Genomic DNA, 25,858 nt, shown 5'->3' with positions numbered 1-25,858 from the left:
ATTTAAACCCTACTTAATTGGTACTAAGGGGCATAATGTGTGCCAATATCACTACCACTAGGCCTGAATGGTTGATAAAAGGCAGGATAAATTGGTATTTATCAGAACAGGTGACACTTTTCCAATCTTCAACTGTTTAGTTTTGGTGAGCTTGTGCCCACTGTAGAATTTGTATTCTGTTCTTAGCTGACAGGAGTGGAAGCCAGTAAGGTCTTTTATTGCTGTTGTTTATTCAATGTGCTCTGCATTCAAAGATGCTTTTTTTGTGTAATGCTGTTATGCTTGGTTATCAGAGTTCTGTCACTCTCCTGTCTGGTTGAACCAGTCTAGTCAATCTCCTCAGTCCTCTCTCTTTAAAGAGTTGTTTTGCCCAAATAACTGCTGTTAGCTGGATGTTTCTTTGTGTACCATTTAAAATGTAAACTCTAGAGAATGTTGTACATTAAACTGTTTCTGTGATACTCAAACTTTCATATATAGCATCAACAAGCACTTAGATCATTTTTGCCTCATTTTGTTGCTTAGCCTGAACTACAGTTCACCCTATTGACCATGTCTGCTTGCTTTTGTCCATTCAGTTGCTGCCACATAATTGGCTGATTAGATATTTACATTAACAAGCAGGTTTACAGGTCTACATAATGAAGTGTCTATAAGTATATTGGTATTTCTCTTTGGTTTGAGGTTTACTAGAAATCTCCTCTTCCCCTAACCCAGTGGTTCCCAAACTTTTTTGAATCACGGCACCCTAGAGTATCAGCATTTTTTTTCACTGCACCCCTAGGCCAAAAGTTTCTTATTAAGAAATTCAGAAAATATTATTAAAGTATGTAAATTATGTTTATCTGTCACCCTTCGGTTCAGTGAAGTGGTGGAGGACAGGGTTGGCCACATATTTTATGAATGGCAGCCCCCAGCACTGGTTTTGCCTATCAAGTTGACAAATAATTTTACATGGTCTTGGACCACCAACCTGTGGCACCCCTGCAAGTGGTCCATGGCACCCAGTTTAGGAACCACTGCTGTAAACACTTGGAAGAGTGGAGGCTTTTACATATGTAATGTGCTTGGAACTTTAAGTTTTATTCAGATATTATTTTTAGTGCTTTAAACTTCACTTGCCTTTTTAAATATGTATGCTGCTTTAAGGGTTTAGATTATATGTGTTTATAGAAAGAATTTAAAACTAAGAGGTGCAATGTGAATTCTTATTTTATAATTACAGAGAGAATACCAACACAAATTCCTTTCCTGTCCTAAGCAAAGAGAATGGCGGTTTGGAACAATCATTGACCCCGGTAAGTTGTCAAAGGATTTATGTATGGCTTTGTTATGGCTATGGTTCACTAAATGGTGAATACACCTTTGACAAATGTACATGCATAAAATGTTTAGACCCTATGGATTATATATCTAATAAAACTTTCTACCTGCTCATATACATTTAACTAGCGGCCTCCTGGCCGGGGCACGACGATCCAGCCACACAGCAGCCTTCCTCGGGGTGAAAAAGAATTTTGTTTCACCATCCGCTACCACATGTAATTTAGATGGGATCAGCATGGCGTATGGGAGGTTGAGATCCCGCAGGCGACGCTTGACTGGGAGAAACTGTGCCCTCTCCTTTTGAACTTCAACAGAAAAATCAGGGAACACCGAAATCCGGGAGCCATTACGTTCCATTGGACCTTTAGTGCGAGCCAGCCTTATCACAGCATCACGATCCTGATAGTGAAGGAATCTGGCAATAAAAGTACGCGGAGGGGCTCCAGGAGGCAACGCTCTGGTCGGTACACGGTAAGCCCGTTCTACTGCAAAGTGTGAAGTAAAGGCCTCCTGGCCATATGTTTCCAGCAGCCATTTTTCCAGAAATTCCTCCGGATTCGAGCCCTCCTCTTTTTCCGGTAGCCCCACAAATCTTACATTGTTACGCCGAAGGCGCCCCTCCATATCCGACAGCTTCTTATGCACCGTAGCCATCTGAGAATCCAAAGCAGCCACCTTCTCTTTTAACAGAGATACTGTATCCTCAAGCGTAGAAGTAATTGTTTCCCTCTCCCACTCTCTCCCGGACTCGTTGCAGATCATGATGAATTATAGATAGGTCAGACTGCACTTTGCCAATCTTATCAGCGAGCCTTTTCTCACTGGCCGTGACTGCATCTAGCACACTCTGCAAGGTAGCTACAGAGGAGCCCTCCGGTACAGTATCGGCAAGAGGAGACGCAGGAGGAGAACAGACATCCCGTTCATCTCGGGGCGGGGGCTGCGGCGTTGATGAGCGAAAATAACGCTCCAGCTTCGCTGCTGCAGCAGCATGATGAGTTTTCCCCATAGTAAATAGGTGAGGCAGTATAGTAGTGTAAAATAGATAAATATCAATATCAGCAGCACCAAGCACTATATATCTGTATTAGGAGAAGCCACAGACTCAGTGCACAGCCCAGCAAACAAAATGGCGACCAGCAGCACTTCCAGTCCTCAGGAGAGAAAGGCACCCATGCAGGAGATCAAGACAGCAGGCAGGGGCATCCAGTAGCAGGTAAGGCAGGGTGTCAAAGCCAGCCAGTAGGGAGAGTCCAGCGAGGCTGTATGTGGCAGCGTGTATTTCAGCACCGCACGGAGACACGGTGCCCGCCGGCGTCCCACGTGACCCGCAGCGGCTATTAGACCCGCCGGGAAGTCTGCCTCTAAGTAGGCTCAGGAGGCTGCGAATTGCTCCCAAACCCGGCGCAGCAGGTGCTCCAGGACCTCCGACGTCTGCCCAGTACACTCTATCCCCGGGGCGCTGGAAACAGGAGGTGGTGCAGGATGATTACACTGGAGAGCTCACACCTGCGTGTGCTACTCCATAGATGCCGTGGCCACACCTCCTAAACTACATCTTTAGAACCTAGTGTTTATTCTAGGGTTGTCAGGGAGCAGAGTGGTATTCGTACTAGGGGACTCCTCTGCGCACGTGCCCGAAAAAGGGGGCCTGGTCACTCCAAAAGGGGCAGTGGCCTTAAGATGCACCCCCTTTCATCACTGTTTTCTCTACTTTTACATTTCTGTGCCTTTTGAAAAAACCCTTGTTAGAGGGAAGAAACGTGTCAAGGTCCATTTGGACTGCTTTCAACCTCTTTAATCATATTCCACCTCTGTACTACCTTGTGGAGCCGCCATTGGCGAATTGGTGTTACCTATCCGCTCACCTGCTAGTGCTGTGGAGACCTACTGATGGACATTGCTGAGCCTGTCTGTGTGGTCATCACCCCTGCCACTTGTCCCTTCCGTCGGACAGGGGGCCTCACACGGAGGTTGGACTGCCCAGCTATCACCCCTTGTGCTCTGGTCGGGAGCTGCTGAGGCACGGGCGGCTCGCCTCCTGCACTACTCCTCCTGCTTGTGAGTCACCGGAGCGACGCACAGCCCCACAGCTAACCGCCGGAGCGGCTTTGGTACAGGGGACAATATCACACTCACCTTCTTGATCCGTCTGGGAGCCGCAGGAGCGGCTGGTTCCTGAGGAGTTGGAATATTGTCCCGCTGGAATATTGATCCCACCGGGACAGGTGAGATACTGGACTGCGGATTTGGTCTGGAGACCCTCCGCCATCACATTCACCTTATCAGTATTGTATACTCTTAATGGCTCTATACAACGGGGAGCCGCCGTGCCATTATCTATCAGGCTCCTTCAGAGTGACTATTTCTAATAAGATCGTTATCATCCAGCTACTGGTATTATTATATGCTGATTACCATCATTGTTCTATAGAGCGGATCCAATATCTACATTTGACCCTATGTTGTATTGGAGATAGCATGTGCTTAGTTAATTAGTGCAAGCACCCATCTACCTCCTTTTACATAATGTGTAATGTCTATACATGTTTTTAGAGTTGAACTGCAGTTAATTTTTTCATGTGTATAATAAATATATATTTAAAATTTACACAGCCTATGTTTTATATATATGGATTAGCACAGACACTTAATCTGTATTTCTCTAGGTGAAGAAGGCTCGAAGACAATCTGAGAACCGCTCTAGAAGAAATTCTTCAAGGCGGAGCAGGGACAGTCACATATCAAATGGAGATGCGGCTGAAGCTGTGACACTGTTTGAGGTTGTTAGCATTGGAAAGAAAGCAATACAGGTAGGTCACTTTACAACAAATATCCTGTTTGTGTACTGACTATATAGCGTCTGTCATTTTATAAACTGTGCTAGATAAAGGACAGTTAGAAGCTTATTTGGTTGCTATGGCCAACTACGTCACTTCACCTTTCTCAAAGGGGGCGATTCAGTTCAGTGCAAATTGAATAGTATCGGGAATGAGTTCTTGGAGCTATTCAATTGTCACCATCTTGTCCTGCACTAAAGTTGGGAAATGCAGGTTCCCGCGCCTTAAGCCAGTTGTTTAGATGGGGTAACCTGTATTCTCCAACTTAAGTGCCAGTCGTGATTGCTGTTAGTGCATATGCTAAGCCCAAAAACAGCATTGTGGCACTAGTTTAGTCGGATTTCTGCTCGCACCTCAGGAAGGTGCAAAATAAGTCCTTTAGTCAGGGTAAACCGTGTGAACCAAACAATATAACATAAACCAATAGGCAGTAATTATCCCTGTCTACTAATGGCACTATTCATGAACTGATTATTTAGCTGCTGTTCCAATTAAGTCTCGACAGGCTTAACAAAATATCAGAAAGAAAGTTGAAGAACTGCGCTTTATCTGTTAATGAGTATTTAAATCATCCAATACATATTCAAATTTAAAATATCAAATAATATAATTTTTTAAACTCTGAAAATACAATCTTGCATGGGTCCCAGCAAATATAAAAATATTGCACAAAAAGGTTATTATTCTGCAATAGCAGCAGTGCCAAGTGTGACTATTTAATATCCAGATCTCTAAAAGTAAAGAGAACGAAAAAGCACCTCTCTTATTCCAGCATATTGTGCTGGAATAAGTAAGACGAAATCACCTAAGGGTAAAGAAACGCGTTTGGTAGGAAAACCTGCCACTACCATTACAAGCAGGGATCCAGCAATTTTTTACAGCACCGCTACAAAAAAACCTCCATCTGTCTCCTTCTTTCCGTGACTGTGGCTATAACCTCCTGTCTCCCCATTGCCAGTCAGCCGCAAGCCGCTAGCCTTCCCAGCACTCGCAGCCTTTCACATGGTAGAGACGCCGGTCTCACCGTGTGGACACAGCGTGAGTGCGGGATTGCTGCTGGAAGCCAATGGACCGAGGATCCATTATTGGACACTGCCATCCGGATTAGCAGCCCTATTTACAAGTCCTACAATTACTGAGCCACCAAGGGATTACACCGGAATCATTGTGCAGATACAAGGGTGAGAAACCACATACCTTATTCAATAACATTACGGACATTACCTCAATCTATCAGCGGATACTTAACCCACAATATGCTGGAATAAGAGAGTTGCCTTTTCATTCTCTTTACTTTTAGAGCTCTGGATATTAAATAGTCACACTTGGCACTGCTGCTATTGCAGAATAATAACCTTTTTTGTGCAATATTTTTGTATTTGCTGTGACCCATGCAAGGTTGTATTTACAGATTTTAGTAAATTATATTATTTGATATTTTAAATTTGAATATGTATTGGATGATTTTAATACTCATTAACAGATAAAGCGCAGTTCCTCAATTTTTCTTTTTCATTTTTCTAAACCGTGTTTAATAAGCAGCCAAAGGCAAATATGGAGTTCTGCTGCATGCGGCTGAGCATCATCTGGTGGGACTGCGAGCCTCCCAGAGTATTGAATCACAACAATTTTGCTCCGTTCATCCGCCCCTTGGGGGCACGGTCATGGGAACACTTAAAGAGATTTTACCTGATCAGTTCAGATTTATCGTAAGATTACCAATGACATTTTATTCTCAAACTTTGAGCATTGGACCTCACCTACCAATGCAGCTGTCATCATTTATTAACAGATCTCAGCAGAAATGTGGAATAAGTGGTAACCATAAAACATAAACTTTTAGGATACTGGTGTGTGATCAACTCGTGGTCTCTTATGTCACCACTGTTAGCTTGAACTTATTTGTCCCCTGTTCTATTGGGAGTGGCAGTGTTTCCTTGTATATTGGCTTCTCTCCTGTAGTGAAAGAGGACACAAGTGTGAATGGAGTATTTACATTTGCACAAATTACCTTATACTGGGACAGGAAGGAGAGCAACTTGTTGCTAGGTGGTACCTTGAACAAATTAATTTTGCAGATCAGGCAAATCCTGTTATTCTTTAAATATAGTCTCTGCTGGTATCATGAAGCATTTTCCATATATTTAATTGCAGTTTTAATGGACTGAGTAATTCAAGCATTTATAGGAGAGTTCATTGACTCCAGGTTTAAAGCTGCATACACACACAATGATTTTGTTACCAACGATTTTCTGAACGATTTTATGAACTATTTTCTGTCCGATTTATCTGTCAGATTTTTTAAAGTGTAATTAACATTTTTTTGGAACTACAAACGATTATTGCATATTCCCTTAATGAAAATCGTTGAGTTGATCAGTCTGACTGAACTACAAACGTGAACACGCATGATCGATAATCATTCATCGTTTTAACTTCGAAAGTGAACGATTTTTTCAACGATTGAACGATAAACGATATCGTTAACGATAATCGTTAAAAAATCGTTGTGTGTGTGTACACACCTTTAGTGTTGTGGAATGCTTCAGAGCCTTTTATACTGTACCAAGGCGAGTGATTTTGGGAATAATTATTTCATGTTGTTCCCCTACAGTCTGTAGTGGATAACTGGATTGAAGCCTATCAAAATGACAGGGATGCAGCTCTGCTTGATCTTGTTAACTTCTATATACAGTGCTCAGGATGTCAAGGTAATTATATTAATTCAATTTGTCTTTTTTATAAAGTTCTGATTTGTTTAATTTACATGTATGTCTACATACATACCTGAAAGGATATACTATCTACTGTTTACACTGTCCATGTTAGATGGTGGTGGCACACTTCCATACATGCCGTTATCCTGGCACCAACAGCCAGGATAACAGCACCAACAGGAGCAGATTGGTTGGTAATTTCTCTTACAATTTTATTTCTTTCCAAGCTTAGATAAATCCCCCTCCCCCCTTTATAGCGGTGAGAGAAAGATTTTTATTTATCAGCTTTGGAGAGGAGCGCCCTTCTGAGTGGGGTCTGCAGAACATAGCTTTACCAGTGGAAGAGTGGTACAGATGTGTCCTTGCCTCAATACGCCAAACGACATGAGACGCCTGGCACGACTGAACCACTCTGAGAGTTTCTATAAATGTTGTGTTTTATTTACATCGCAGACACCGTGGGGGCGATTCAATTGTTGCACGGGTGGCGTTAATTAATGAGCGCCCAGTTTTGCAATTCAATTGTTCTGGGGGCACATTAATTTTCGCCCTCTTCACGCCTTATTAGACTGGGTTTAGCGGTATAAAATGGCTAATCCCGTCTAAAGTCCTCGTTAGGACTCCCTAACCCGAGGTTTTTCGCACATTTTTGCTCGCATCCCTCCTGAATTGCACTCAGATGGAGCAACAATTGAATTGCTCCGTTGGGCACCTTAAAAAAATAGCCGCCAGCTGAACAATTGAATCGCCCCCCCATGAAACACCAGTGTACTAGAGACTTTGAGTTGCATTGTTAACCACAATGGAATTAGTTTTAAACACGAACAAAGGGCCTGATTGAGCAAGGATCACCATTTAAAAAGTTGCACACAGGCAGCTTTGCAATTGCGAACATTGCAATAATGCAAATACAGCAGGAGGTGTATGACACCCCCTGCTGCATTTGCGATCCCAGCACACCATCGTGACCATCGATGTTCGCGATGGTGGACGGTGCTGGGTGGACGGGCAGCTGAGTAAGCTTGCGAGCCCAGCAAACTGCGCACGTACACGCAGTCTCTGGGCTAGCCACTCCCGGAAAACTGGGAGGACAGGCCCCGTTTTCGGGAACGCCGTCCGCCCCTGCCCCTTAAATGCCTCTGCCTGTCAATCAGGCAGAGGCATTCAAGGACTTGCATGCGATTGAGCAGGACCCATTCTGCACACTCGCAGAATGGGCCTGCGTACACGCAGATTCCCGATAATCGTGATTCTGCGTTCAGAGGGCCTAATTCAGACCCGCTCGCAAGCGCTGAACGCTCGCAAGCGGGTCGATGGTGCCCTAATGCGCATGCGCACGACGGAGGGAGCTCCGTCGTGCGCATGCGCAAGACCCGCATTGCGACAGCCAAGCTGTCTCTATGGGTCTCGCACCAAAGGTGGCGTGCTGTCGATGGTGACTGACAGCATGCCCCCTTTGGTGGGCGTTCCGGGGGCGTGGCTGCCCAGACGGAGGCGTTCCCATGGGAACGCCTTCCGTCTGGAGCCGGCCCCACTGACATCACTAGTGATGTCAGTGGGAGTGCTTTTGGCTCTGATAGAGCCAAAAGCACTCCTGGGCTTGCGGCAGCGAGATCCTACCGCAGGGTCTCGTCGCAAGTCCAATGACCATCTTTTTGGCCGCTCGCATAAGGTAGGAGGGCCCTGATTCAGAGCGAGCGCTCTGGTCAGAGCATCCAGCTCTGAATCAGGCCCAGAGTGCACTGCTGAATCAAGCCCAAAGTCACAGAGTACAACGGAACTTGGTGTATGAAAAAAAACACAATTGCTGCATCGTAGCACGTTTAACACAGATTTAGGCTCGTACATCTTTTCCACCAAAATCCCGGGTCCAATCCAGGACACTGAAAACTGGTTTTAAGCCATGTTACAGCGGCTTGATCTTGTTTACACAGCAAGCTGGACCCAGGATATTGCCAGGGTTTACCTCTGCCGGCGCTTGGAGATTGCGGCTCTACCTATCCTGTGACCGGGACCCGGATTGGATGACCCGGGATACCCGTTTTCACTGAGCCTTACCCAGGTAAAACCCTGCTTGAAACCCGGGAAGAAATGCTGGGATTTTTTCGTAGGAGCCTTTTCCTCTGAGCCGTGACCCGGGTTGACAAGGCAATAACCCGGGTTTTAGCGGCAGTGGAAAAGGGGTATCAGTAGCACACATCAAATTGGTCAGTGCAATCTAGCAAAGTAGTTTTGTGTTTTCCAGTTGTTTTATTTGGCAAATAAGAAGCACATTTTGAACGAAAAATAATCTTTACGCGGCTGAGTCGTCCAGGGCTTGGCACATCGAGAGGGGCTGTTTGGTGCAACTGAATTGACCGTGTACAGGTGCGTCCACATACATCTAGCCTCCTTGTGCGTTAAACAGCCCTTCTAGTCGCGCCATGCCGTGGTATGACTCTGTAGTGCTGAGCGTCTTTTTTGCGTTTTTTTTTTTACACCTTCAAATGCGTCTTATTAGCACCATGATGTGACTAGATAGCACAAGCAGCTTCTGCTGATTAAAATGATATACAGCATGCCTATGTTCTGTGAGCGAGTGCAGATGTATCTGCATACGAAACGCTACATTTCAGTGTAGTGGCTGTAACACTGTAACGTAGTGTTTAGCATGCAGATACACCCGCAGTCTCACACAGAACATAGGCATGCTGTATATCATTTTAATCAACAGAAGCTGCTTGTGCTTTCTAGTCACATAGCTGTGTGAATAGGACGCATTTGAAGGTAAAAGATGCACAAAAAAGACGCTTAGCGCTACAGAGTCACACTAAGCTCCCGTGTTATGTGTGGTGCGACCAGGTGCGATAAGAGCCGCGGCGGGCCCAGGTTAAATGGGTCGTGGCCTAATAACGGGAGGCGTCATCACGCCCCCTTAGTAAATAAAAATAATAATAAAGTTAACGAACACTTTAACTGCTTACTGCTGTTAGTCATGTCAGATGCTAAGTAGTAGTGGCTTTTGTATGATGGAATAAATATTAGTACTGTTAACATAAGCTGCCCTAAATAAAAGACTGTATCTAAGCAAATGATCTTAAGAAATATTCCCCAGAGACTCTAACGTGTAAGAAAATTCTGCATTTTTCGGTGGCCAACGACCTGCAATGCGCGGGCACATATGGGCGATAATGATATCGCCCATTGCCCGTGCATGCAGGCCAACCTGGTTGATATCAGGTTACTATAAGGACCCGTGATCGCTGATCGCGGGTCGTTGGTGGGTTCGTGGTGTGCTGGATGATCAATATCGATCATCCAGGACCCAGGAAGCCTGTTCTGGGCTTTCCACTGGATGGATTTGAACGACATCACATAATTTGGATCCCAGAAGACATACTAGGGGGTTGAGGTCCTTGTCGGACCTCCCGTTGGTGTATGCTGGGCAGAACTTTGATCCCGGGGAGCTGGACTTCCACTGGATGGATTTGGATGAAATTCAAAGAGGGATGGCAATTGGTCTGGGATGCCTAATGGAATGGTTGGGGTCCCGTTTGGACCTCACAGCAGAGTGTGTCAACCAGAACTTTGACCCAGGGAGCCTGTTCTATGTCTTCCACTGGATGCTTTTGGACAACATCAAATAATAAACCCCATGCAATTTAGCTAGTATGCAATAAAGATAATCCTGCTGTCCTTTATTTTATAGGGGTGTTTCCCAAAACCAGAAAATGTGCGTGTGCCGCCATGGGGTGTAGGGAAGAGCCCTGGGCTTCAGTCCAGGCTTGGAGTGCTCAGGAAAGTGGGTCCCCTTTGTTGGGGGAGTCCCTCCCATGGGATACCTGGCCTGGGTTGACTAGTTTGGGGTGTTAATGCTTTGACTGGATGACCTGGTGAAAGGTTCCCCTGGCTGTGGCACTACACCCTGGCTAGTGGAGCCCGGATCTGGTTTTAAAAATACGGGAAGCCCCATGCCATTTTTTTTTCCCTGCATTTTTAAAACCAAGACTGGCCCACAGAGCCTGGTGCCGATTCATTAAGCACAGGGGACACGTAGTGGGGGGCGTAGCTTGGAGCGGCATGTAGTAGGAGCATACCTGCGTGCTCTCCTACTATTTATCCTTTATAAATCCTGCAGGAGTGGTGCCCCAGGCTTTTCACTTACCTGCCTTGTGGGCGAGTGTCTGCTGCTGCCCATGGATCGGCGCTGGAGCGTTTGTCCTCTTATCCCCGGCGCTGGCTTGTGGATGCACGCTGGTACTGCTGACTGGTAGTGTGTTCCTCCTCGGCTGGTCACGTGTGCGGTCGCGGCTCCCGCTGTCTCTCCCAGGCGGCTGCTAATTGCAGTTTCTCCTCCTGGCTCTCTGATCCTCTGGGGACACGGTTCTCCTCTCCTGCTGGGTGGACTGGTGACCGGATTGCTTCTCCCTCCTGCAGGCTATGGTGCTGGCTCCTGGTGTCTCCTGTTGACGACGGCCATTTTGGATTTGGACACACAGCAGTGCTGCTGCAAGTTTAAGGGTCAGTGACTGAACAACCTGTGCCTTTTATTCTCTATTGCTGCCTGATCTACCTGAAGAGGTGTCTACTTTCTAGTGGTGTAGACTTGCTGGATCTTAATTAATTTCTGTGGGTGACTGGCTGGGACCTGTAGTTCACCCTTCTGGATTCCTATTGTGTGGTCTGTATCTCCTGATTTATTGCTGGGCTGCAGTTTGATTATTCTACAATTCCTGGAGTTTATGCCAGCATTAAAATTCTACTTTCAAGTATCCTCTGGTGATCCCTTTGCTATATAATGGGGAAAACTGGACATTCCTCTGGGGCTGCCGCTAAATTGGAGCGCTTTGCCTGTACACCTACTCCACCGGTTGAACCTCCTCCTGTCATTCCGCCACCACCTCCTCCTACTACTGCGTCTGATTCTGCAAGTGACTCTCATCTTTCACGTATCTTACAAGCTATTGCGGGGTCAGAAAAGAAGGTCACTGACAAGATAGGCAAAGTACAGATTGCGATCTCCCTGATCCGTCATGATCTTCAGAAAATAAGGGAACGAGTTGGGGAGGCTGAACATCGTATCTCTGCTGTGGAGGATCTTACGGCGCCAATACCTGGGTAGATTGCGGGCCTCTCCACTGAAGTGGCTGCCTGTCGTTCCAAGCTATCCGATTTGGAGGGACGCCTCCGAAGAAACAACCTGCGCTTTGTAGGCCTGCCGGAGCGGGCTGAGGTTCTGCTCCTGAGGAGTTCCTGGAGGATTGGTTGGTGAAACTCTTTGGTAAAGATGCCTTTTCACCGCAGCTTTCTGTTGAACGGGCCCACCGTGTGCCTGCTAGGCCGCCGCCTTCGGGAGCCCCGCCGAGGACATTTATTGCCCGCATGCTTCATTACAAAGACCGTGACGCAGTCTTGCAGCTGGTCCGTCTCCATGGTCTTCTCAAGTTGGATAATCACTCTATTTCAGTGTTTCCTGATTTTGCTGTTGAGGTACAAAAAAGCCGTTCTCAGTTTATGCCTGTTAAACGCACGCTACGGGAGCTCCAACTCCAATATTCCATGCTTTTTCCTGCCCGTCTTTGTGTGGTGGCTGATGGTACCACTCATTTTTTCAATACACCTGCAGATGCTGAGGCCTGGCTGGCTGGACGTCCGCAGCCTCCATGTTGACTTTTTTGCCTTGTACTCCTTGCTGTTTCCTGATGTCGATCTGGGGGTTTCGTGAGTCCGTTACTGGTTTCCCCTGTTTTAAGTGCTCCCCCTATTTTGTTTGATCATTTAATGTATTTTATTGTATATTGTGGTCCATCTGCTGTTTTGTTGTGATTTTTTCATTTATTCTCTGGTAATGGGGGGAGTTGGGTCAGTTTAGTGGACTCTAGTTTGTTCTGAGGGGCTACCGCTCCTCTATAACTATTTGGAGGGCCTTGCTAGCAATAGCTTTGTCTACCATCCCGTGATACGTAAGTTACTGTTTTCTTATTTAGTCTATGTTTATTAATTTAGACTATGGAATTTTTCTTTCTTTTTTCGGGATTAGTTATACCTTAAGTTTGGTAGGGTATGCAGGGTGGGTTTTGGATGTGGGTTAGTTTGTTATTTTTCTTATGTTGTTTTTATTTTAATTATTTTTATATGTGTTGCCATTCATATGGTATATGACCCGACCTGTATATTGCTTGTGCATGGGGGTATCTTTATTGTCTTTCTGTCTGTTTTTTTTATCCTTGTTGCTCTCTTATGTGATTTATTATTATTATGGCTGCTGGGGATAATTCTGGGGGCATTCGTTTGCTCACCTGGAATGTTCGGGGCCTTAGTGATCAGGTTAAAAGAGCCCTATTTCTGTCACAGGTTAAAAAATTAAATGTGGATATTGTTTGTCTTCAGGAGACTCATCTCTTTGGTAGCCGTATAATGGCTTTGAAAAAGCCCTGGGTGGGATGCATGTACCATTCCACTTTCTCTCAGGCGTTTCTATTTTGATTCACAAGCGTCTTCATTTTAGTCTTGATACAGTCCAAATTGATCCGATGGGTAGATATGTTTTCCTGAGAGCATTTGTTAATTCTCTGTTTGTGCATATACTTGCGGTCTTTATCCCCCCACCATATTCTAATGATGTTTTGGGTAAGGTTGCTGCCTTTATTGCACTTTCTCCCTCTACCCCTGTTATTTGCTTGGGTGATTTTAACAACGTAATGGATCCATCCCTGGATCATTGGCGAGAGTCCATTTCTTCCCTACCTCCATCCCGTCTCCCTTTTCTAAATTGATTGCTGAATTGGGCTGGTTGGATGTCTGGCGTGTCCGTTCTCCGGCTGTCTCTGCTTTCTCCTGTCAGTCTTCTACTTATCGTACTTTTTCCCGTATTGATATGGTTTTTCTTTCACCTATTTTGGTTCCCAGAGTTTCTGCAGTTGATTATTTGTTGAGGGGTGTCACCGACCACTCTCCGTTGTGTATTAGTATTGGTTCCTCCCTTTCGGAGGGTGCCAGTTTTTGGAAGCTTAACCCATTTTGGCTGGACCTGATGGGTGCTGGCTCTGAGTCGGAGGATGCTTGGGTGTCCTATTTTGAAGATAATGCGGGTACTGAGGTTTCTCTTCTTTGGGATTCCTTTAAGGCTTTTTTTAAGGGGCACCTTTATTAAGCGTATTGCTAACATTAAATTATATCATAGGCAGTGGGAAACTATTCTGGAAACTGCTTATAGGGATGCTGAAGCCCGTTACCTCTTGTCCAGAGTGATCTCAGACATGGAGACTATGCTTCGTGCCCAGCGGGAGTGGTCGGATCACCTGTTTGATAAATCCAAGCGCAAACTGTTGTTTTTGCGTCATAGGCAATATTCACAGGCGGAAGTTGGGGGGAGTTATTTAGCATTTTTGGCAAAAGAGGATGGTGCTTCCAGAACTGGTCTCTGGTATCCTTGATTCTTCTGGAACGTTGCATACCTCTGCTCCTTCTATAACAGATGTATTTTTGCAATATTACTCCTCTCTTTATGCTACTAAGGTATCATATTCTCCCTCCCAGCTTTGTGCCTATTTAGAGGCAGTCCTTCTGTCCTGTCTTGAAATTGAGGTAGTGAATTTATTAGATGCTCCTTTTACAGAGGAGGAATTGGAGGTTGCTATCTCCTCCTTTCCACACTGTAAAGCTCCCTGAGTTGATGGTGTTCTGATAGAGATGTATCAGAAATTTAAAAACTTCTTTATTCCGCGTCTCATTGAAACTTTTGATTCTTTTTTGAATGCTGATTGTCTCCCGCCATCCATGTCAGAGGCCTTGGTTGTAGTGCTCCCAAAACCTGGGAAGGACCCCCTCTATCCAGACTCTTATAGACCTATTTCCCTTCTTACCACTGACATTAAAATATTGGCTAAACTGCTGGCTATTCGTCTTAATTCTGTTATTACTTCTATTATACACCCTGACCAGACCGGCTTCATGCCTGGTAAATCTACTACTCAAAATATTAGGCGATTATTTTACCATATGCAAATGTCCCATGGGGATACCTCTGAAGCGGTGGTGGTCTCCTTCGATGCAGCCAAGGCCTTCGATTCTGTGGAATGGGAGTATTTATGGGAGGTCTTGTCTAAGTTTGGTTTTGGTCCTCGTTTTATTGGCTGGGTCCGTCTTTTGTACTCTTCCTCAGCAGCCAGTGTCGGTGAATGGTTGTGTCTCCTCTTCTTTTCAATTTGGGCGTGGCACACGCCAGGGGTGCCCTTTATCCCATGCATTGTTTGCACTGGCTATCGAGCCCCTGGCGTGTCTCATTCGCTCAGATTCCGCTATTTTGGGCATGCGAGTGGGCCATGTAATTGACAAAATAGCTCTTTATGCGGACGATATGCTCCTGTTTCTGGCAGACGCGTGCCCAGCTTTGGATCGTTTGATGGACGGTATTAAGGATTTTTTTTTTTTTTCGGGGTTGCTGATAAATTGGTCCAAGTCTAATATTATTCCTTTGAATGGCTCCCTGCCTCTATCCCCCTCTCTCTCCTGCCCTTTACAATGGACTCTCCTTTCGGTATTTGGGTGTCTCCATTTCACCTAACCCTGCTGACTTTTGTAGAATTAAATGTGATGCCCATTACCTCCGCTTTTAAACAAAAGATTCATGTGTGGAAGAAACTTCCGCTTACAGTGACAGGTCGTATTAACTTATTTAAAATGTCCATTCAACCTAAATACTTGCATTCCCCTGTATATATTCCCAATAAAGTTTTTTCTCATATTGATTCTATTTTATCTTCTTTTGTGTGGGGGGATAAGAGACCACGGATTGCTCTCCGTACACTTTGTAGATCTAAATCTTTAGGTGGGCTGGCCCTTTCTAATTTACGTATTTATTATATGGCTTCACAGTTGTCACAATTGGTGCCCTGGTTATCTGCTGGTACTGATACCGCTTTGGCGGGATTTCTTAGTGGGCAAACAGGCTCCCCTTTAGCTCCTTTACAAATTTTGTTCTCTGTAAAATTGCCGGGTAGATCCTCCCCCCTTACTTCGACAGGCTCGACTGGTTTGGCATTTTGCTCAGGGATTATTTGGGGATGAGGGTGTGGATCCAGAGATCCCCCTGTGGTATAATGGTGGTTTTTCTGAGCTGGGAGTGCTGGGATCGGAGTCCTTCTGGATTTCATATGGTATCAAATCCCTTGGCCATTTGTTTCATAATGGGTTCTTCACTCCTTTGATCATTTGTGCATGGAGTTTGGCCTTCCTCGTGCTGCATTTTATAGATACCTTCAACTTCGTCATGCCCTGCACTCCCAGTTTGGATCTGACCCTGTTTTATTATCACCTTCTCTTCTTAAACTTGCACTTATCAAATTGCCTGTTCGTAATACAGTCTCCTGTTTTTATAGTGATCTTACCTCTCGTAATTTGCCAGATGCCTTTCTCTTAGGAATAAATGGGAATTAGATCTGGGTTCTCTTCAGGATGAACAATGGTCTCAGTTGTTGGGCTCTATATGATACACTTCCCTTTGTGTTCGTTTCCAACAAATCCATTATTTTATTTTGCACAGGTCTTACCGGTCCCCTGTTTCTATTGCACGTATTGATATTAATGTTCCAACTGATTGCCCAAAATGTCATGCTCTTGGTTGTGATTTTTGGCATTTGTTATGGGATTCCCTAGGGTTAATGATTTTTGGACCTTGGTATGGTCTGATATGCAGTTTACTTTCCCCTCATTACCTCCCTTAGAGGCAAAACTTTGTTTATTCGCTTTGGATATTGAGGAATTGTTTAATGCAAATATTTATCGTTATGTTTTAGGCTTATCTACTTTAGCAAAAGTAATTATTGCCCATTCTTGGTGTGCTCCAGATCCTCCTGATATACACAAATGGAGGGCACTTGTTAATGATACCATTGATCATGAACAGTATGTTTATATTAGTCGTAAAACCCTTTCTAAATTTCACAAATTATGGGATAGATGGGTTCTTTCTTTCTTGGGCCTTCGTAGACCAATTGGGGATCCTTCCTTGTAATCTATCCTCTTCTATTCTCCCTTTTCTTTCCCTTTTTTGTTTTTGCCCCGTTCTTTGTTTTGTTTGCTTCCTTATTGTTCGATTATTGTATTTTACTTTCATGTGCTAGTTGTTTATATGTCATATTTGTGATCTCAGGTTCGGTTTACTGCTGATACTTCTTTGATTGTATATTTTGGTATTTATTTGTACCACTGTACTTTCCTTTTTTATTGGCAACACTTTATATTTTTGTTTATCTGTTTTTGGTTTGTTTATAATATGTAGAAAATTTTCTAATAAAAATCTACATGATTTAAAAAAAAAACACTAGGACTGTCTCACATTACACACAAGAAACCTGCACGTATATCACTGATGTGTGCACGCTGCATGTTCGGGAGTGTTTGGCTACGGGGAACACAGGCAACACGTGAATAAAACACGATCACATACACCAACAAAAAACACGATTCAGTAAAACGCGATTCCTGGTAAAATTTTGAGTGTTTCAGCTGATAAGTCATGTGTGCATGTTTTAAACTCAGGCATCTCGGACCAGGCACGGTTCTTATTAAATTTACCCCTTAGTGTTACAAAATGTTTGCCTAGTAAAGGACAAGTTTTCTGAAGTTAAAATTTTATCCAAGATAATGAAACGAGTAGATCTAGTCCTACAAATTACTCACCCAGTATCTGCCAATGGGATTTGATTTTATCTTGATATCACCCCTGCATATTTTGTGAAGTAGGAGTGGAATACCTGTTATTACATTGTTATGTATAAATGTGATAATGTATAAGTTTACTGACATATATGGCATTTTCTTTCTATCTGCTTAGGGGTGGTAACAGCAGAGCTATTTCAGAATCCAAACAACAGAGAAATTATGCAGAAACTGACTGAGGAGTTTGATGAGGTAGATATTGGCCATGTTAATCCTGTGTCCATGCTTTTCCTTGTTTTACGTTCATAAACACAATGTAATGTAAATCAGTATTTTTATAAAATAAATTAATTGAATATCCCTGTACTATTCCAAAAATAAGGCATATGTGTATTAAAGATACCCACAAAAATGGTCACTGTAGACAGGTAAATGATGGGCATAGAGAAGACATAATGTCTCATTTCTGTTCTTCAGTACATTGACCACAGACATCTCATCTTTAAAAGATCTTACAGTAGAGTCATCATGTGCGCCACAGCACAGATTATCTAACAAATATGGAAAGTGAATATATTTATAGATACAGAAATTACCATGAAAGTAGCTGATGTGAGAATATGCCCTAATATCATCTAGATGTGGTTTTGATAAATGCTGGTGCTCGTATTTCCCAAGTGAAGGTTGCTGGTGCAGGGTACCTCCACCAAAATGACACATAATAAGACTGTCACCTCACTCTCGTGATTAATGTTAGCCATACAGTAAATACGTAACTCAGCAGCATTATAGGAGATAATGGAAAGTTTAATTTAAATGAAAGGTGTAGGACACAAGTGATAGGAGGCTAGACTTTAATGTAACAGCATGTTCCTTCAGACTTTTCCTTCTCCCTGCATACCAAAGTGCACTTCCAGATTGCAGACGCATTTCTAAAGTCTAGAAAGTAGCTGTGCAAGTGTAGTGGGTGCACCTTCTCAGATCATTAGTGCAAAACTAAAATAATTTGGAATCTATTGTTTTTTTTGTGATTGATGTCCACTGTGTGTGTACCTGACTGGACATTATCATGATACAAGTCTGTCACAATTTACACCGTCATAATGTACACTGGGCAGGAGATGGTGTTGAGAGGAGCTCTTTTGGTTGGCGATCATTTTACTAATGTGCCCTGGGATTATTTTTGACATATTTATTGTGAAATACGAAGAAGTGTAGATGATATCACTGTGTTTTTGTCTTAATTATATAGTAAAATAACAATAATATCAAACAATAATACAAACAAAACCATAATTATTGAAAAATCGTTAATATCGTTTTGTCGTTTTTCGCTAATAAGCTTTTTCTGTGTCGTTTCTGTGTATCATCCAGCAGTAGTCAGCCATCATGCTGACGTCCCAACGACCCTAGTATCTTCTGTCTACATCTTTAACGTCTTGGTGGAACCGTTCACCCTGTTCTTCACTGTAGTCTCCGAGATTATTCGGAAAATGCTCAATATGGGAAGTCAAAAAATGTACCTTTAAACTCATATAGCAGCCAAGGTTTCTGTAACTATTAATCATTTCCCTGACAATTTCTTTGTAGTTTGGATCCTTGACATTGCCTAAAATTTTTTAAATCACTTGTACTGTATGAGTGGTGTGTAATGTATATGTATTGTGTATGTGTGTATGTGGTGGTAGGCAGGGGTTAAAATGAGCAGGTACAGGGCAAAACTGTGTTGCATCTGTTGTATTTGGTTCCACCTTCGTCAGCTCACCTTGTAGTTGTAGTTGTTGTGTGTGTGCAGTGTTCCTTTAGACAGTATGAGGTTTAGGCCCTTTGTAACTTTCAGCTCCAGGACCATGTGGACCTTAATCTGGCACTGGGCGGGGGAAAGTTTTATGACGAGAACTAAATTGCAACGTTCTATACTACTGATTGATTTAATTTAAGACAATGTTTTATAATAAATGTAGGCAGAATACATTTATTACTTTAAAGAATATGAAAAAAATTACTTATTCATAAATGCAGGTTTTGCAGAAAAATGTGATGTGATATGCAAAAGCGGGAGTCATTTTTGTGTTCAGAAGTCAAAAATCTGTAAGTATCACATAAATTCGTTAAAATAGCTTTTTCATCGCAGACCTGTGTAATCGCTAGTTCTCCAAGGAGGTTGGTAAAGTGGGCAAAAAATCAGACTTTGCTGTTTTTTCGTCCTTGGCTAGGATTCCTATAGGAAACTGAAAGTAGGGGATTTAGGGCCTGATTCAGACCGGCTCGCTAGGAAGCGTTTGCACGCACCCAGCCGATTTTTGCATTCTGCATATGCATCGTAGTGCGTGTGCGCGAACCAGTCCGAGCAATCGTGAAGCATTCGCTCGCTGCGCATAGACTGCCTAGCTGAGTGAGTGACAGGAGAAGCCGATTGTGGGTGGTGACAGGGTTTGTTCTGAGAAAACGGTGGAGTGGAGGTGCGAACGCAGGCGTGCCTGAGTGTGTCATTGCCGTTTCAGAGGCGTGCATAATTAAGATGTAGCGTACACGTCACCTGGCTGGATTTTATACTGAAGTGCTCGCAGTGCTTGAGGTAGAGTATGGTCAATCACAAGCGCTCCGTTCGCTTCCGATGGTTGCATACACCTCCTGGAGATCATGTGCGTAAGTGGGTGTCTTAAGACAGGCTGGTGGGCATCTGCATACAAAGAGCCATGGCACGCCAATACATAGTGGGCGTGCTAATGGCTTGCCGTGCGATCGCCTGCCTTTGCTAGATTTGCATAGGCTGGTTGCGTGCAAACGCATCTAGCGAGCGGGTCTGAATCGAGCCCTTAGTTCAAGCCATCCAACAGACCCTGAATGTTCAGGAAATTGACAGATATCTCTTTGTCTAAGAGGAGGAAGGTGTAGCATGTTTCTTCACACTCTTCACCTCATTTGGTGAAATATGGAAAGTGAATATATGTTTTGCATCGCTTTGACCAGACCTGACAGTAGGTTCTATGTCTTATGTAGCTTGCGCGCAGCTTTGCAATTCTGGGCCTGATTCAGAGCCGCTCGTAAGCGGCCGCTCGTTCGTTCTGAGCGATGTTCGCACATCTGCGCATGCTTATGGGTTTTAGTATGCATGCGCGAACCAGTCAGTGCGGCCGAAAATCGTGTGCTCGCAAAATAGCGAATGCCTGCTAATTTGAGTGACAGGATGAGGCGTTTGTGGGTGGTAACAGGGGAAGGTGCTTGAAAACGGGGAGTGGAGATCCGAACGCAGGCGTGCCAAAGGTCAAAACGGGCGTTTTAAGGGTGTGCATAATTAACAAAGCAGCGTCAACGACCACGTCAGTTGGGTGTCTTTCAGCCAGAACTGCTCGCATGATTGTGGTAGGAAAATGCAACCACATGAATAGCGAGCAGTTCATTTGCCTTTCGATGTACTCGATTAATCTAATAAATAGCGGAGATGACGTAGGATGCGAGCGGCCAGGGGGCGTCTTTACAAAATAGCGAGCGCATGTTTTGTTCGCTCGTTCAGACATAGAGGCGTCAACAGACCGCAAAGAGCGAACGGTCAATTTAAATAGCCAGCCCCTTTTTCTGGACGAGCGAGCGCAAATAGCGTCCGGCTCTGAATCAGGCCCACTGTCCCAAACAGAATCACCCCCCTCCCCTCCCTGAACAGAACATTTTTGCATGCTCTAGTGTGAGCCACCTCCCAGTCATCGGCCAGAAACGCCCATTACTTTTCTGCCACACTTTTGATACTGTCTGAATTGATCGCAACAGCACCATGCCATATGAGATTTCAGAAATTTGCACGCATGAGCAGTTGCAAATAATCGCTCAGCTACGCGAACATCTGTGTTGCATGCGGCTCTGAATCAGGTCCTATGTGCATAGAACACTGAGCTGCTGGGCAGCTATCTGAGCATCCTCTGAGCACTCCGCTGACTATAAGCAGAAAGATGCAGTTTTGTTCATGTTTTTAATGCTTGTGTTTGTAATGTTTCTAATACTGTAATTGATTATTATCTGTTACTATTTAATTATATTTAAAGTACTACCTATATTGTCCTAAAGATGTGAATATAAAGCCATTGCGGTTTTTTTTTTTTTGTAGGAAACCGGTTTGCAGTTTAAGAAGTTCATGGCTTATCCTTGGATTTTAACCATTACCTGGCCAGTTAATATGGTAAGACACATATGTCCTGTCCCTTATATCATATATTGTTGTATGTTTAAATTGCGCACTTTGAACAATCTATATATTTTAGTGATCATCATGCTAATATGTGTTTGGTTGTAAGCAAAGTTTAGGGGAAGCGTCGTCTAATTTTGGCGTGTTTTATTGATTCTCTAAGTGTAAATTAACACAACCTCTGCAGGGCACAGTATTAAACATATTTTGCACATTTTAATGCACAAGTAATATTTATTTGCTGAATTTAATGTGTTGAAAAAACAAATCTGTGAAAGTGCCGTGTGCAAAAGTTTTGGCACCATGTCAATCAGTATGTCCATTATATACAGTTTTGGCGCTCACATCCGAGTACAGGTGTATTTTCACTTACGTACAGGCCCCTAGGGGCTGCACCCCTTGCACCTTTGGTAGTTAAGCCCATGCGTACAGGTCTGGGCACGCCATCATTGTTCATACCGCCCAGTTCCGCCTCTTCAGTTGTAAGTATAGATGTGAATGAAATGCGTACGCTTGTACTTGCATGTGGGCATCTTCCGAGAGTGCACAGTGAGAATTCAAACGAGATCCGTTCCACAAACAGGTGTACTTCTATTATTATGCTTCACCACCAAAGGGCTCAGTTTTACTAATAAACTCAAGGCTCCCAGGTAACCCCACATGTTCCTGTATTATTGTAATCCAGACTGAGCTGTGCAGGTACTGTAACTAATATTTGGATTTCTATATTTTAGCTTTAGCTCTACTGGAAATTGCACTGTGGTCCTTGTCACATTATAATTTAGGAACCCGATCTGCAATGTTGAATATTAGTGGACTGTTCTCTTTGTCATCCCTTTATGTTAGACATATTCAGGGTTGCCATAATTCTTATTCTCATATTCATGTAATCGTTATCCAGAGTATAGAAAGGCAGCAACTACATATAAAGGAAAACAAAGGTCCTGTGTGAAAGACACTTGTAGTGTGATGTTATAAATACTGTAAAATGATATATAGCATACAGATGTGTCCTGCTACATCTTTTGCAGATCGCGCTACAAACGCGCGCGTGCATCTCGCCATGCGATTACCCGCAGCAGCGTACGCTACGCTATGGTGCACACTGCGATCGCACCATGCATTCATATTATGGCACGAGTGCGTACACAGGGCCTGATTCAGAGCCGGATGCTCTGACAGAGCGCTCGCTCTGAATCAGGGCCGGCCCTCTGGTTTTGCAGAATGGCCTCCTGGCCGCTCGCAAGCGGCCATGATGATGGTCGCGATGGTCAAGACCATCGCGACCATTGGGCTTACGACGAGATCCTTGTGGTAGGGTCTCGTTGCCGCAAGCCCAAGAGTGCTTTCGGCTCAAACAGAGCCGAAAGCACTCCCACTGACATCACTTGTCAGTGGGAGTGCTTTCTCCATCTGGGCAACCACGCCCCCGGCCCGCCCACCAAAGGGGGTGTGCTGTCACTCAACATCGACAGTATGCCCCCTTTGGTAAGAGACCTGGAGCGACGGTTTGCCCGTCGCTATCCAGGTCTCACGCATGCGCACGACGAAGCCGGCTTCGTCGTGCACATGCGCACTGGGCCACCATCGACCCGCTTGCGGGCACATAGCGCTCGCGAGCGGGTCTGAATCAGGCCCACAGGGCACGTATCCGCTCGTGTGTGTAGCTATTTGCTGTGTACACAGCAAAGATGTTGCAGGACACATCTGTAGGATGATATTTGTGTTTAGACTTTCTCTTAAGACCGGTACACACTAGACAATGTCTAGTGTGTACCGACCTCGTAAGCGACGGCACCTGGCGGGGTGCCATACACACTTGCCGATGACGGCGGGGGCCATGCTAACAATGTTGCCTGTCGAAACTGCATGCAGGTCTGACGGGTGATGACCCAACACCTCTACCCAATCCTCCTCATTCAAAGGGCTCATATAATGTCTCCAACTGACCCTTAATACACTTTAGTTCCTTAGTTCCTGTACATATGTCACGGTTGATTTTGAAGCACGTTTTTGATCATTGTCTTACTGAAATACAGTATAAACTTTTTTCAGCTTTATTGACTCTATAGACATTGGCTTCAAGGATTTGTTGTTTAACAACTTTTTATTTATTTGAATCTATGATTCCTTCCACGTGGACAAGTTACAATCCAAAGCATAATCGTTTGATTGACAATGTGCTCTTTTCTTAACAATTTGCAATGTGAACACCTTGTGCTTTTTGTGTTAATATATTGCTATAGGGAATTAAAACATGAACATATAATGTACTTCAAATGTTTGCACAATAGGACTTTTAATTGACAAAACTGATATGACCTTGAAAATAGCCAAAGTCATCTCCGCTCTGTGACTCGCTTAGTTTTTTTTTTTTTTTTTTAATTTGTTTGGTGATTTTTTACGCTCTTGGAAAAGCATAGTGCTTCTTTCCACATATTTTTCTTATTATTGTCCCAAGTGTCTTTTTTAGAAAGAGTTTTGGGTTTGCTTGATACTGAATCTGCTTATTTTTGGGGGGAGACTCATGCTGAGTTTAGGAATGTGAAAAATAGTGTAGGCATCATTGACCATGCTTCAAGGTGGCCTGGTAAAACCACCTAAATGCAAGTGTTTCCACCTGTTATTTTCCTCTTGCTCTGGACTCCTGTTGAATGCTACATGTTGCCTGTGCCCAGGACGATTTCATGTTGTGTGACTAAACATAGCCTTTTTCACCTGTTACTGACTTAGTGGGTGACTCAGAGGCGGATGCAGTTGCAGTAGCGGCTGATGAGCATACTATTGAGATGTTTACCAGCAGTGGTGGGAATCTGCCAATGTGCATACAAAGGCGCACTATCAACGGGCCATCAGCCGCATCATTGGACATTGCAATGGCCATGGTCCCTCAGACAGGCGCAGAATGTCTGAGGGACCATGGCCATTGGTGTCAGTGAAGACGCAGTCACAGATACCGACACAACTCCTCCTGCTAGCCACCCATAGACACCCATCAAAATTGCATGGATCTCCTTGCAATTTTGATCTGCGTCCCCCGACAGTAACCTTCAGGACACATGCGATGTGGATCTCTGATGCATGCACCAAAGAAAAAGTCAGAGTCTTTTAAATAAGGATTAATGCAGAGTTGAACGCAAATAAGCTATAGAAGCTCCTCCATTGCATACACAGAAATCTATGTGTATTTTGGCCAGTATGCGGTTAGCCTGCTCATTTTATGCGCTTGGTTTGCTACTATCAGACTTGCACCGAGGATATCATTGGTGCAAACAGATGTATCTATGTTTATGTCCAATTCTATATGGCATGCAGAGACCTCAACGCACCCTCACTGAAGTTTGCCTATATGAGAATGTTGTGTAACACCTTTTCAGTTGTAATTGTAGGTAGGATTGGTATGTGTGTGCCTTTGCATAGTCCGTACTGTGCAGTTTATGTAAGAATTACCAATTTTTACAAAACTTGTAATTTTTACACAATTTATAATGAAGTAAATCTAGAACTCCAGTTATTGTGGACATATTGTGTGCATCTTGGGACAGATGGAAATAACAGTTACATTAGATATCCTAGGATGACCTGGTAACACTCCCTCTATGTATTAAAGGACACTGAAGATTACCCACTGATCAGATCTGGCACATACTGGAAAAAATTTCGGTCAAATTTCTGTGAGTTCACAGTGGTGCTGGTTCAGCAGTGTCAGTACAGTGTGATATATGATGGCTATCTGCTGAACACCATTATCTCTCTACTACTGGGGCTGGCAGACTCCTGTGTTAGAGCATTCCGACACACAAGTACTCTATCAGGTAGGTATGCACTACGCCGGAGCCCTTAATGTACTGTACATAGGATCTTATCCCAGCAAAGGAAGCAAGTGCAGGAATGGTCAGTGGGAATGAAATACACAAAATGCAAACTGATAGGAGTGAAGGCCTAAATTTATTTAGAGTTTATGCATCTTTACACATTGATTGAACCCAGCCCCAAATGAATAATTGAGTGCCTCAACCCAATAACCTTCATCCATTATTTTAACTGAGAAAATAGATGTCTAGTAATAACCATGTAGCAAAATTTAATAGTAAGAAGTAAGTAAAATTATTGTAAAACAATTTTACGTTTCTCCAGACCTGTACATTCTTACC

At 43.9% G+C, this 25,858-nt stretch overlaps 1 protein-coding gene across 3 annotated transcripts in view; it reads left to right on the top strand.

Annotated features, from left to right (window-relative positions):
- Positions 1-25,858, top strand: part of LOC148538172 (cohesin subunit SA-2-like) — a 125,952-nt gene that overhangs the window by 4,390 nt on the left and 95,704 nt on the right. For all 3 annotated transcript variants that reach the window (XM_088458733.1, XM_088458726.1, XM_088458741.1), the window contains exons 3-8: positions 1,226-1,298; positions 3,996-4,139; positions 6,781-6,877; positions 17,700-17,776; positions 21,627-21,698; positions 25,315-25,519. In XM_088458733.1, the coding sequence (XP_088314859.1) occupies positions 1,226-1,298; positions 3,996-4,139; positions 6,781-6,877; positions 17,700-17,776; positions 21,627-21,698; positions 25,315-25,519 (668 nt within the window). The remainder of the gene's footprint in view (positions 1-1,225; positions 1,299-3,995; positions 4,140-6,780; positions 6,878-17,699; positions 17,777-21,626; positions 21,699-25,314; positions 25,520-25,858) is intronic.

This window comes from Taudactylus pleione, unplaced genomic scaffold, assembly GCF_031769625.1.
Source record: "Taudactylus pleione unplaced genomic scaffold, aTauple2 ptg000041l, whole genome shotgun sequence".
Taxonomy (NCBI): Eukaryota; Metazoa; Chordata; class Amphibia; order Anura; family Myobatrachidae; genus Taudactylus; species Taudactylus pleione.
The sequence above is the reverse complement of the archived record's forward strand: the minus strand, read 5'-3'. Positions and strand labels throughout refer to the sequence as shown.